Raw genomic sequence first — 14571 nt, 5'->3', positions numbered from 1 at the left:
CCACCCCAAGAAAAGATTTTAAATTTTCCTTCAGGAAATTTCAGGAACAAGCATTACTCATTACATAATTACAATAATATCCTGACTAGGATGATAGAGACGAATGTTTATATTGAAAACGAAACATTTAAGATGCTTCGGATATAACATTCTGTCTTTCAGGCTGGAGTATGAATTTGAATAAAAAAAATCTCGAACCTCATGCTGTTGATTCCGAAATTGCTTAACAATAAGCTTTTTCATGTTAAAACATGCTTAATAACACAGGGCACGTATTCAAGTAAAAGCCCTTTTTTGGCTAAATAGTGGTAAGAAAGAGAAAACTTACCACCAAATAAGATTCTTATTATATTTTATCGAAAATTTGAGTTTTGAGAGTTAATAATTTTTTGAATTTTGAATGACGAGCATACGCATCATACGCACTGCAATAGAATACACTTTAAATGTATACACGTCAAACGCTTTTAACTGGTTAAAGTTGATTTTCAATCAGAAGGCACTGAAATTCTGCTTTGTATCCATTAGATATTAAATTTACGCAACATTTAACTAGAGATTTATTTTCAAGCAAACTGAAGCAAGTTAGATTGAGTGAAAATGTAATAAGAGCCGAAAACTAATTTAGACTTTTTTCCTTTTTCTTACCTATTAAAATTCTTATCTACACGTTTATTTCTCTACTTGCAAAAGCTTTCGATATAAAAATTGTTTAAGCATATTCTAAGTTAAATATTAGATTTAAAAAAGGAAAAGAAATCCAGATTATTTTTTACTATAAACGAGCAAAAATGCACTATTTAAAAAAGACAAATTCCTTTGGTAAAAAACAAATATTCGCCTTACAATTCTAATCGTAAAATTTGTTAATTAAGACTTCATAAAACATTTGGGAGACGTGAGCATTTTTGTAAGTATAGTTTTAAGCTAAATTCATATTTTTTTTTTAAGATAACATAATATTTAGAGTTTTAAAAAAATAGAAAAAGGTTAAATAGAAAACTTAACTTAGGAACTGATAATTAGGATGATTTGGTTAGTTGAAATAAATAAAGAAAATTGCGTTCACATAATTAATTCGCCGCGTAAACTAATAAATAAAATCACGTGTCAGTAAAGAGAGCGATTCAAAGAGCAAATCGAATTATTTCTCTGACTGAAAGGCTTAAGTAAATTAAACTTTCTATGCAAAACTAATTTTCGCGATCTCACATAATTGGTGCAAAAGTAGAAAATAGTAGACAGCTAACTCGCGGTGGATCAGTACTTTAGGCACTGAACTATCATTTTAAAGAACTGGGGTGCGATATCCTGTGGTGATTTTACCCCCACCCAGCTTAAAATGGATGGGTACCTGCTAGCCTGGGAAGAAAACACTATCGACTCTCAATTTGTTACCACCTTCATACCGTTGGTCACGAAATAGTGGAGTTTTGTTGTTGTTACTTAAGCTACTTACCACAGCAAGCCTGCTTGAGAATCAGGCGAATTTTTGAGGCAGAGAGGGCGTTTCTTGTTTTTCAGTGGCTCCATCTACGTCTTCAGCCACAGACATACGTCACAGCCCGTTTTACAGGGAGGACACAGTCTCACATCATCCATCTATCGATCGTAGTTTTGACCTGAACCAGGACACGATCAATCTTCTAACCATTACCCAAGATGTATTGATTTGTTATGCGAATTTGGAGGACAGTGTGACCCCGACAAATTTAGCACCAGTCAATTTTGACAAAATGACACAAAATGGGGCACATTTTGTACACGGGAGTCTTCGGCTGCGGGAATCGAACTCTCTGGCTCAACGCCCTACCAACCAGGCTATCCCAGCCCAATTGGGGTGGGTGAAGTGAATAAACTCGAAAAATAAACTTGGTATTTGTTGTTGCTTGAAAAATGAGCGATTATTCGTTTATGAAATTTTTATTAGCTAAAAATATTATGCTATGTAGCTATGTGTTTGAATTAATGAATAAGTTATTACGTTAAAGAAAAAATATCGATGGACAACTCAATACTTCAGTATTATAACAAATTTTTAATCACTAATAATAATTTCGTTAGTTTTCTTAGCCCTGAAATTTATGTTTAATCCTTTAATTTAATATTCCTTATAAGAAAAACAATCTTAACAATACTTTTAAACACAACTTAAAAAATGCATTTTCGTGAAAGATTTGTAGCACATTTCGTTCTTGTATTAAAATAACTTATCAGAACACTTTTTATTATTACCAGAATAATTTTTTTACCAGTCACGAACCTTTGGAGTTGAAATTTCCTTGGAAATGATGTATCCACAAAGAAGCATGTTTTGAAAACTTTTAATGAGTTGTACCGATCTGATCAATAAACATATATATCGATCAACTCATCGACATTGACTTTAGATAAATCTTGCACATGTATTCCTCTTCAGCTAAAGTATTTGAGTCATAAAGGAAAAACTTCCATTTGAGATAAACCTCTTATTTTATAAGAATTTTTTTTATTTTTTTATTTTGAAGTTTTAATTATTTGAAGTCATTTCGGTGTGAAAAAAAATCTCTAAAAACAGTGCTAGTGTGATTTTTAATTAAACTAATTTCATTAATAATCAATTTTCACTTAAAATTTCAGGAACTAATCTGCAAATTGATATGAAGAACTCTTTTATAGAAAAGTTCTTAAAATCTTTACGAAATTTTATTTCGAAAAGATCTTTGATATATTTATTAGGTTGCATGTAAGCGATGCATCATATTTTAATGCTGATTAAAACTCTTATTAATATTAATAACTATATTTTTTAGATATAAAAAGAAAAAAAATGAGTTTTATAATGTGGGGGGAAAAAAAGACAGAAAATTCAGAGACTCACACAGAAAATGGATATTTCCTTAATTACATATCAGAGCCGTCTAATTTACAACATAAAGCTGCAGTATTTATAGCTAGCAGACTATGGTCAGAGCCAAATACGAAAGGGAAAATAAGACAATACTCAGAAAGCTGGATTTTGATTCTAGAACTTGGTCATCTGAGAAAGTTTATAAGGAATATGAAAATAGAGTGTTAAAATAACTTGCTGATATGCTCTTACCAGATACACCAAATTTTTAAATATCTTCCTACCAACAGGATTGCAGTAGTTTAAAGGTTTTTCAAAAGAAATGGAAGAATATTATTGTTAAGGGTATAGCACGTTAAAGGGCATAGCAGGTTTTATGATATTTTCAAAATGAGAGATTCTGTCGACTGGAGGATGAAAGGAATTATTGATAGCGTTACATCACTGAAAGAACTCATTATGGGGATCAGGAAAAGATTTTTATTGCTAATATGAATTACCCTGTAAGTACTGCTTTGAAGAATGAATTTCATATGTATAAGGAAAGATATCACCCGAACAAAAGAATAAACTTTTTTCCATGTATGAAAATTGTAACTATCTGGACTGCTACTATCAAAAATAAATTGCTAATTTTTTTGACAACTTGAAACAAAGTGACGTCGTTAACATCTATGACAATAATCTCAGTATTGAATAAAACAAAATTTCGCTGTCTATTTTTATGAAGAACCCATACTCTCTCTTGTATTTTTAGAATAAGCTGAAAGAACATGAAAGAAAGGTTTACTAAGAAAAATGGTTTAAACCATGTAATACGTAGATATTCGCAAAGGGAAAGACGTGAATAGGAAGGGTGCAACAAGAAAACAAATAGTATATGTTTTTCGTTATTCACAAAATTGTAACCTAAACTATTTAACTAAAAAAGATCGATTTTTAGTTAAGTAATTTAGGTTTAATGTTGAATTTAAAAAAAAAGAAATTATGATTATTTCTGTTGTGAACAAGAAAAAAAACACTTTTTACAAGAGACATAAAATCGTTAGGTAACAAATTTCCATTTTACAATTTTAATTGTGAAATTTTTAACGAAAAATAATTTCATAAATTTTTTAAAAAAACATTAGAATTTGGTAAGTTTAATAACGAAATTTATGTAGATTATAAAAGCCGAGGATTTCTTTATCTTTTGGATGAACATACTGCTGGCAACACAACAGCATTGAAATTCCTATCCGTGTAAAATAAAAAATGTTACATTAGTGGTTTCTAATTTTTTCTCTTAAATTTCTGCATCTTGTATAAGGCATGGAAATTTTTGTGTAACAATAAGATTCTTTTAGTATGGGATAAGTAGAAATTTCACAGGGTATTCAATAATGATCACTCTTAATTCATATTCTTCATTACAAGTGTAAAATAGGTACAGTCCGCAAAAAAAAAAGATATCACCCTGAATAACTTTCGTTCTAATGATCCGATTTTCACGAACTAAGTGTTAATCTTAATGGTTCTTGGGGGTGACCTCAAATATGCTAATTAATTAGTGCTAACTATTAATTAAGTTACGAAATCAGACACAAAAACATACTTTCTCTGAATAAACATATATTTTTTCTTACATATTTGGATTTTTAACCTTCAAAATATAGGGGGTAGCCGCAATCTGGGAAGTATGGTCCCCATAGTTTGGTCAGGGGAGCGATCCAAAGTTCGTACCCCTTAATGTTAATTTCACTTTTTACGTTTTTAGTCATATTTTAAAAACTAATAAAGCAATTCGAAGAAAATTTCACCCAGTCATAAAACTCATTTACCCAAAGATAATTTCACGAAAAAAATAATTTTTAATAATTGTTAATTATTTTTTATTATTTAATTAAATTAAGGATGAAAAATTTTTGAATTATAACGTATGAATTTTTTTATACCATATTAATCTACATATTTTTCAATTGAAAAATCTAAAGTTTCAACTGTTTTTATTTGTTAGAAGCTGAGAAAAATTAAAATTAATTATTTTTAAAAAAATAATTTAGCGACAATGAAGAAATGATTAAATGGGGCGATTAATATTAAAATGTGATAAACTTGCGAGGAACTTGACTTCGCGCGCTTAGCATAAAATTTCATTCATATTTTTTTCGCTAATAATCGTTTGCTTATGTTTTAATTTTTTTTTTTTTTAAGCTATAAAATACGATGTTTCTTTTTTAGTCGTCTAAAATTCTATTTGCAATTTAGTAAAGAAATTTGAATAAAACATTTTATTGAATAAAATACATTTTATTCAGAGAATGTGGAGTTTTATAAAAGCATGCTTCTGCTAGAATATGATTATACAACAGATTGTGCTTCTTTAATGTGATTATTTTTTATTTTTTAGTTTTTTTTTTCTCAATAACTGATAAAATTTAAATAATATACATACGAATGAATAAATTTGGAATAAAATATTCATCAATTTCTTGAATATATATTTTATAAATATTAATAAAAATACGTAGTCAACATTTTTAAGCATCTTTCACAACATCGCAAATTTCTCAAAATCTTATAGGGTAAACTAACCAGTGATGGAATACTTAAGCTTAGCTTGTCTTTAAAAAAAAATCATAAAAATTTCAAAATTTGTAATTTTAGCTAAATGACGTATTTGTTATTAAATGCATGTCGACATATTTGTTATTAAATGCAAATTATGTAAAAAAAAATTTAGATAACTTACATAATATTGTTTTAAGCTTTTGGTGGTTTAAATAATAAGTAGTAAGATAACCAAGTAAAGGAACAGTTCTTAAATTGAATAAGCACTAAATTTTCCAGTGAACACTTAATTTTGAGAATGTTTGATGCTCGTTAGGAATCCTTAGGCCACACAGATATCTGTCGCCCTGTAGATGCCTGAATTGACGGATGTTAACACAGGCGGGCATTAGGAAAAAAAAAATCTTTTAAGTTTTCGTGCCCCCATTTCAGTATCTTAAGGGCCTTACGAGCTCTGTTTAAAAAGAGAGTATCATATCAGATATATATATATATATATATATATATATATATATATATATATATATATATATATATATATATATATATATATATATATATATATATATATATATATATATATATATATATATATATATATATATATATATATATAGATATATATATATATATATATATATATATATATATATATATATATAAATATTTATATATATTTATATATATATATATATAAGAAAACAAAAATAATCATAGTAGCAGTATTTGGTGGTAAATATAGCTTATCGTAATTGAAGAATATGCTGTGCGACATTTTATGGTGAATTTGCGAACGTAAGTTTCAGAATGTATCGAAACATGTGGATGCTATTTGCTAATCATCTTTATCCAAAGAAAACCATGTAACGTAAATATCTAGCAAAATGAAGCAATTTTTTAAACAATGAATCATACAATATGCAACATACTATTTCAATATCTTATTCTTAAACATAAAATATTTCAATGTTTTTAAAATGTCACTAAACATTCAGCAATTCATTGAGTTATAGAAAAAGAAATATCGTAAATTATAGAAAACCTTGTGAATGTGCATTAGAATTACTATACAATCTACATTTTATTTTTCAAGCACTTTTTTTTTCTTCAAACTTTCATGCCTAGAGGACTCGATTAAAGCTGTAAAAATCATTATCCCTAAAATTTTGTATACAGCTAATTTTGTTTATAGCTAAAATTTTGTATAAGTTATGTTAATTTGATTTTAGTATGAAATCCTGGAATAAACATAGCAAAAATAGCATAATCTAAATAATATCAGATAAAAAGTTCATGTATTTAAATTCTAAAAACTTATAAATCGATTCAAATTTTCTTTTCAACGGAGAATAAAATAATTTTTTTTTTCTTTTTTGCTTTTTGGACATAAATGAACTTAAAAATTGTCTATTGCCTAGAAACTTCGAGATGTTTTCTATTAACTATTAATTAAACCTCTCAGAGCAATCACAAAACATTATTTCAATTTTTTTACAGTCAGAAATTGGTTGCTTAGCAACCTAGTAAAATTAAGCGTTTCTCTTTTGAATCAGTCAATGGGTTATCTTAAAATATTTATTTGCGCAGGCGACTTTTTTTGGCGGTTTTCTGGACTATCGCCAAATATATAAACCTTTATTGCAACCCAATTTACGACCCAATTGTTTTAAAATTTTGTCTACCTCCCCTAATTCAAGTCTCTAGATTCCAAATATGTAAAAAAAAATATATGTTTATTCAGAGAAAGTACGTTTTTGTGTCTGATTTCGTAACTTAATTAATAGTTAGCACTAATTAATTAGCATATTTGAGGTCACCCCCAGGAACCATTAAGATTGACACTTAGTTCGTGAAAATCGGATCATTAGAACGAAAGTTATTCAGGGTGATATCTTTTTTTTTTTGCGGACTGTACATTAATGGTCGCAAAGAAAAATTTAAACGTGCAAAGTGAGGAAGATGTGGCATCAAAAACTTTGTGGCTCCCGGAGGAAACGAATATAAGTTAAGGTGAACAGGAATAATTCGAAAGAAATTTTCCACCTTTTACATAAGATTTTGATGGCGTGTCTGTTTTTTCTCGCTAGATCTGTATACTTTTCTGTTTTTATTTCTGACAATGCTAAGTATGGTGACCATTAAAGAATGATCTGTATATTTCAAAATATCATAAAACATAATATTCATATAAAAATAAAGGAAGCATTCATTGCAGAAAAGAAAATTGGTTGAAGAGTCAAAGGAAAAATTAAATAAAGACAACCTTTCTGCCAGTCAAAAAGAAAGTAAATCGAAAAAAAAAAAATTATTTTTTGATTTTGCTTAGTTTATGAACACGGCTCTAATTTTGTTCCCGAAGTTAACAAATTTTCACTTTCTGCTGAAAATAATAACTCTTGCAATTATTTTTTGCAACCACGTCACACGAATAACTGCAACATATATGAAAAGCAATAGAGAAGAACGATTTTTGCTCATTTTTCACAAAACCCTAAGCGATTGGATCGCCATCTGTTGCATTTTGTGAAAAACTGATTTTGGAGAAAAACTAATATCTGAGAAATCAGTAACATAGTAAATTGGTTCTCCTCGAGACCTATTATACAATGCAGATGGGCTATGCTGTGTAAAAATGACTCCCGACTTCTTTCTCAAAATCTACTTTAATGGGCATAAACCATTTTTTCCCTTTCATTTGTTAAAAATTTGTTTAATATTGTGTTTAAGTATTGTATAAATAGAAAATCAAAACTGTTGGCAGTTACTGAGAGTGAACAAAATAAACAGTGCTATTATCAATTTTATAAATAAAATAGTATAAAATATTGCATTTCTTTAAAGCAATTATTTCAGAGTTCGAACTATTAGGTGGTATTCCTCACCTTTCTAACAGAAAAATGAGACCAAACATGGTAGAAATTAAAACATGCCTTAAGCGTTGTTTAGATGTTGATTTTTATATGCATTCATATACGATGTTGAGAATAAATACTCATATGTACCAAATGTGATTAACTAAGTGTGAGAAAAGTCATTGCACTTTATTTAACTTTAAAAGCTTATAACAAAGCTTTTTTTTTCTACACTCATGTGAAAGAAATACTTGAAGAATTGTTTGTTTCTTCCAAAAAGTTTGTTTTTGACTTACGATCTTAATCCCATGGTGGGATAAACCATAAAGTGCATAAGACTATTAAAAATGTCTTGATTTGTAAATGGAGGTAGCTGAAGAGCGTAACTAGGCACAACAAATATATATGCGTTAGGAGATATATCCAAATTGTATGGAACATAGTCATTTTCGGCTGACTGGTTACAATAAGCATTTTCTTTGTTTTCAACTTCATTCGGAAATCCTGATTTCGACTTCTCAGAATTATAAAATGCCGCATCAGCAGGTAGCCAGCCATTTTGAACGTAAGAATGATAAGGTGCCGAAACTTCTAAGAAATGGTTTGATGAAGAGTGTTTAGACTTTTCGTTGTCGTTCCTACTTAAATCTAGAGTCGAAATTTTGCAGTTCTTTGGCGTCGAATTTGCAAGTCCACAAAGAGTAGAATTATGTTTGTCTTCGAGTGGAACCTAAAAGATAAGAAATATTAGATCCGTACCTAAACCTCATCATAAATGTGTGTGCATAAAGCAAACGGGTTAAATTAAAATTATTTGCAAGCATACTTACAGATATCAGAGTATTTTGCTTAAGCAACAAAAATATTCTAATTCAATTATAGTTTGTTCACTAGGAGTTGGCCCTTGGTTCCACCTCCTCAGACGCAGAGCTCATTTCAGAGCGGGAGTAAGAGGAGAAACATCTCCGCTCTTGAAAATGAGACAACCCTTAATGCACGCCAAGCGCAAACAGTGGATTCTTTTACACTCTCTTACTTCGTTTTATCATCCTCATTATACCTTTCGTTACTCTAGCTAATTAAATATATTTTAAGTTTAAAAACTGTTTTCCCAGCAAAATGTCTCAAAAAGGATAAACTAATCACCATAGATGGCAACGTTACTTTTAAAAAGTAACGAGTAAAAGTACAAGTATTTTTAAAAAAAGTAACGAGTAAAAAGTAAAAAGTTCGTATTTTAAAAAGTAACGAGTAAAAAGTACAAGTAAGAGTACAAGTACTAAACAAAAAAAGTAACGATTTAAAAGTACATTTCTAGGAAATCGAAAATTCAAAGTAACCTAAAATTTTATTGAATAATATTCTTATGTTCTTTAATGTTTTTGCCAAAATTGTTGCTATTTATTTATTTATTTTTAATTTTGAAAGTTATGGACATTAATTTATTTTTAAATTCGGAAGAATATTATGATATAATTTTATAATATAATCGTATAATATAATTCTAAAATCAAATATAATTTTAATATCATCAAACTTTTTATGGATTTGCACGAAAAAGAAATTTTTTCGATTGATTTTAATTTTTAGTTTATTATTTTTATTTATTTAAATTACCATTGATTTAAAATTGTTTTACTCTATAGAAACGCGTTTTAAAAGCACAAACATAAACAAAGCAAACACGGGGTTTCAGATAGCTTTGTGATCTTCGAGCTAGTAAAAAATAATTGAAGGAGCAGTATAAGTTGAAACAGAACAGTCTTCAGTTTTATTTGTAACAATGGCTAATGCTGAAGTCATGCGAGAACATCCTTTTCCGAACATTTCTGCGTAACGGAATTTTAGTATCAGCGGCTAAATTAATACCTTCGAGTTTTCAAGAGTTAAAATAGTAATTATAATAGTTTTCAATAGCACAAATAGTTCTGAAGTTCTTAGAAATTTGACTGCGCGTTGTTTGACAAGGTCGGGCATAAATATAATTTTAGTAAGAAATGTACTAGGTAAAAATGTATTTAGCTAAAAATGTATTAAGACAAAAATGTATTATTAGTGAATTTAAAAAGAAAATTGAAATACTTAATAACAAAATCCAACATTTTTGATTTAAAATGTATTAAATTCAAAATTGATTAAAAAAAGATTTAAAACTTATATGCTTTCCGTTTCGACATTTGAGCTCATGTATGCCATAAATTCTTCTGTGGCTGGTAATTGGCATAATGTTTTCAGCTTTAGAAAATTTAAAATCCCTGGGTTTTTTTCTGTTACGTTATTATTTATAGCAGGGTGTTCAGCTTGGACAATTCTTTCCAATTTTTTTGTAGCCTCCTCCCTAGCTTTTTCTTCCAACCAATTAAATTTGATGCAAGGTACAATTAAAATGCAAGGTACAAGATGCAATTAAAAAAAACGTAAGCATTTTTTTAAGCTTACCGAGTGTTAGAAAAAAGTAACGATTTCATTCGACATTTCCGTTACAAATACTTGTACTTTTTCCCTAAAAAAGTAACGAAAGTACAAGTAAAAGTACTAAATTTAAAAAGTAACGAAGTACAAGTAAAAGTACGTACTTTTTACTTGTACCGGCGGTATAAGTAACGAAAGTAAAAGTACTGCCATATATGCTAATCACTCGAAAGAGAGAAATATCATCAAATTTATGAAATATTTAATGTTAAAAAAATACACATAAAGATTGCGAAATAAATATTTTTGTCATATGATCGCCAAATAGCAACCTTGTTCAGGATTGTTCCCATCCTTCTCCTAAAAATAGCGAATTAGTAGCGTCGGATACCACGTGATGAAGGCGGAGTCAAGTGCCAACTCCTGGTAAACAAACTATAATGTCAAAGTTGTTTTGACTTCAGACAAATTATTACATTTTAAAAATTAAGCAGACTATAGTTAGCGAGACTTTGTACTAAGGTAGTACTTAATTTGCATTGCACTAGAACTGCACAATGAGGTATTCGCGAGCGCAACACTCGAATATGCCATCAGGGCAGAATACAGGTTCCATATCTTGAATCTCCTTCCTTTCCCTCTTCTCCACGACTCCGTTGTATACAAATGAACTACAATGTACTTCATAATAAAGACTTCAAATGAGTATTTTTTATATATTCTTAAATTATCGCCAAGTTAACGATGTTTGAATGTCCTTTCAAATCTGAGTACACCATACACAGAGACTTTTTCAGAAAGAATTGGTTGCATTATTTGCTATATAAACTTGTATTAAAAATAGCACGTTCCCGTTATTTGTATCGCAATATTAAATTAGCAGTTTTACTTATGCGGAATACACAAACTTTGATGACAAATATATTCAGAACTAAAATTAAAAAAGTTAATTAAATTCGATATATATATATATATATATTTTAATAAAATTATTTTATGTTGGAAAATATTTATATACAATACAAAATTTTAATATGGATTTCGAGGCTATTATCAATTTTCCTTGTTAGCACATCAAAAAAGTACAGCTGCAATTAAATAACAATAGTTGAAAAAGAATTGAAGCGAAGAAAGTGAAAACGATTCCAGAAACTCGCCATTATTAAGATCGTTCGGCAAAAAGTGTTTTTTTTTTTTTTTTTTTCGAAGTATTATTTTCGAGAAAATAAGATATCAAGAAAAAATTTTCCAAGAAATAGTTCTTTGGTGATTGTTTGAAGGATAAAATTTCTCACAGTTGCTTTTGGAATGAAATTAATTCCGAATTTTGTAAAATTTTACAATGTTTCGTAAAAAATTATGTTGAGTTTTTTCTGTACTGTTCAGTTTATATTAGAAGACAATGGCCTCAAATGCAGAAAAAATAATAATAAATGAATAAATATGCAGACAATAACCTCCAAAACTAATGAAAACTACGTAAATTTTGAATAAAAAGAAAAGTCTTTGAACAAAATATTTGCCTTTCAATCAAAATACGAATTCTTGGTAACTACGTCAAAATCTTATTTTTGACCGATAGATGTTTAAAAAACGCATTACCGTTTGTTAAACACACTTTTAGATAAAACCAACTTAAGATTAGCTGAAAGCGCAAATTTTTATTTTATTATTATCCACTTAGAATGTTAAAAAAAATTTTATGGATTATAATTTCCAGTAACAAAATAAAAATTTTAAGAAGTAACGAATATTGAACTATCTTATCGGGAAATAATTGTTTCTTGATTTAGTCAATTTCTTATAAAAAGAATTGACCTTAAAACTATAAGAAATAGTAACTTTACCGCCAAAACATTAAACGTATATTTAAATCTTTGATTGATACAAAGTTACAATAACATACAATGGATGATTACTTAAAAACTTACTTTGCTCTTTGAAACGGTTGAAAAATTGTCTGGTTTTGCGTCATAGGGAGATCCAGGTTTTCTGTGAATTTTGTACAATAAATCTTTTCGATTCCTGATAAAGAAGGGTTGCTTAAACTCGTGTAGCTCTTCATTAAATCTATTGCATTTCTTAAAACCATATAAATTTAGCTGCCGAACAAAACTATTGATATTGTTAGTTTTGAAAGCAGCATTTTCTCCACTCAAAAATTCTTGTTTAAATATTTCATAGACTAAAAATATTGAATCGCCATTATTAGTCCATCCGATGGCTCCACTTTTACAGTTATTAACTATGCACCATAATTTTTCAGGAAACTTCATGTTTAACGAAATATTTTTGTCGTTTTGAGATGTTAAATGCAGATTCTAAAATAGAACGACTTCGAATTAGAACGTGCAAACGAAAAAGAACGTGAGAAAACGAACAAACGTTGCCATTCGAAATGGAAATTATTTATATAACGATTTTAAACTTTAAAAATATTAATGCAAATAACAATTACGTTCTAACCGCTAGCTTCTTATTTTTTTGAAATTTAATTTTATGCTTATTATAATTAATAGTATTTCATGACAATATATATTTAATCGCTTAGTGTCATTCAGACTTTTAATCAATGCATTTTAAATTTCATGTAGAAACATTTTTTTCTTCTAATTTAAGTCAGTATAATTTAAATTTAATTAGCATTCTGTGGTTATTACACATGTTTCTAAGATAGTATAATTACTACTTGCAATGTTTGAACGCAGAGAAATAAAAGTAATTGTAAGAAACTTACTATTTTTATCCATTAAAAGAAAAGTCTTTTTTTTTAAATTGAATTTATTTATAAAATCAATTAATCATTGAAATATTATGTTTAAAAATTTCTACTTAAGTTTTCTTGGCGCTAAAATTTGGTACTGTGAATCACTTATGTTTTTAAAAAAAAATTTATAACTTTATATACTGCAATATTTCCAGAATATTTCTCAGGAATTTGAAGTATTTAGCATTTGAATAATATTTATTTAAAATATATTTATCTTTTTCCTCTCTGTAACTATATTCCACATTAGTTCAGTAATAATAAATTTTTTTTGTGTTAGAGTCTTTTAATATACAGATTTATACGTTTTAAAAGTTGTTTAAAAAAGTCGTACTTTTAAAATTCGATTTCTTTGGAACTGTTGGACCAATTTTGCTCAAATTTCGTATTTTGCCGAGTAAAATTATGTTCCTTAAAATGGTACGAAAAATATACCTTACAATTCAAAATTTTTTCGACTAATATTAATTAAAATTATGGAAAATAACAAGTATTTAATATAAGTTTCTTTTTTCTCAATGGAGTTGTTTTTAGATAAACGAATTTTATAATTATGTACAAAAAAATTTCTAATTCTCCTTAAAAGTTTTCAAGGTATGGTGAAATGCATAAAAAGTAAAAATTAGCATTAAGGGTCTCAAACTATGGACAGCTCTAATGATCAAACTATTGGAGCCGAATTTCAAAGATTACGGCTACCCCCTATATTCTGAGGTCAGAAATCCGAATCAGTCAAAAAAAGTATATTTTTTAAAGAAAAAGTATATTTTTGTGTATGATTCCCTAACTTAATTTATCTTCTGCACTAATTAATTAGCATATTTGAAGTCACACACCCCCTCAAACCATTAAGTTTTGGAACATTATGATCCGGTCAATAGATCAAAAGTTATTCAGAGGTGTTCTTTTTGCGCACAGTATAAATTTTTATTCAAAGATTTATCAACTATTAAGCTTAAAATAAGAAATATATATGTATGTAACAGAGCAATAAAATGTCATTTGATTATATTTTTAAAATCTTAATGTTTTACTGTTAATAAATTTCAAAGAACTAACTGTTTTTAAAACTATGTCTTTCTCTTACCTCGTGCACTCAACGAACGTAAAGAGAAATCTAGTTTCCACGACAACGGTAGCGTTACACGTTTAACGCAATC

The 14571-nt window shown here is 28.2% G+C and overlaps 1 protein-coding gene across 1 annotated transcript; it reads right to left on the bottom strand.

Moving 5' to 3' along the window:
* Positions 1 to 8382: 8382 nt before the first annotated feature.
* Positions 8383 to 13023, bottom strand: LOC107453479 (uncharacterized). The gene is made up of 2 exons (XM_016070335.4): positions 12576 to 13023; positions 8383 to 8962 (listed from the first exon to the last, which is right to left on the bottom strand). The coding sequence occupies exons 1-2, from the start codon at positions 12918 to 12920 to the stop codon at positions 8525 to 8527; spliced, it is 783 nt and encodes a 260-aa protein (XP_015925821.2). The 5' UTR covers positions 12921 to 13023; the 3' UTR covers positions 8383 to 8524.
* Positions 13024 to 14571: the final 1548 nt, after the last annotated feature.

Source organism: Parasteatoda tepidariorum, chromosome 3 (assembly GCF_982258835.1).
Source record: "Parasteatoda tepidariorum strain Cologne lab strain chromosome 3, Ptep-v5.0, whole genome shotgun sequence".
NCBI lineage: Eukaryota > Metazoa > Arthropoda > Arachnida > Araneae > Theridiidae > Parasteatoda > Parasteatoda tepidariorum.
This window is presented reverse-complemented; position numbering and strand designations above follow the sequence as displayed.

Coding starts and splice junctions, on each gene's coding strand:
- LOC107453479 (XM_016070335.4), bottom strand. CDS start 12,920: ATGAAGTTTCCTGAAAAATTATGGTGCATAGTTAATAACTGTAAAAGT. Junction 8,963..12,575: donor CAACCGTTTCAAAGAGCAAA/GTAAGTTTTTAA, acceptor CTTATCTTTTAG/GTTCCACTCGAAGACAAACA.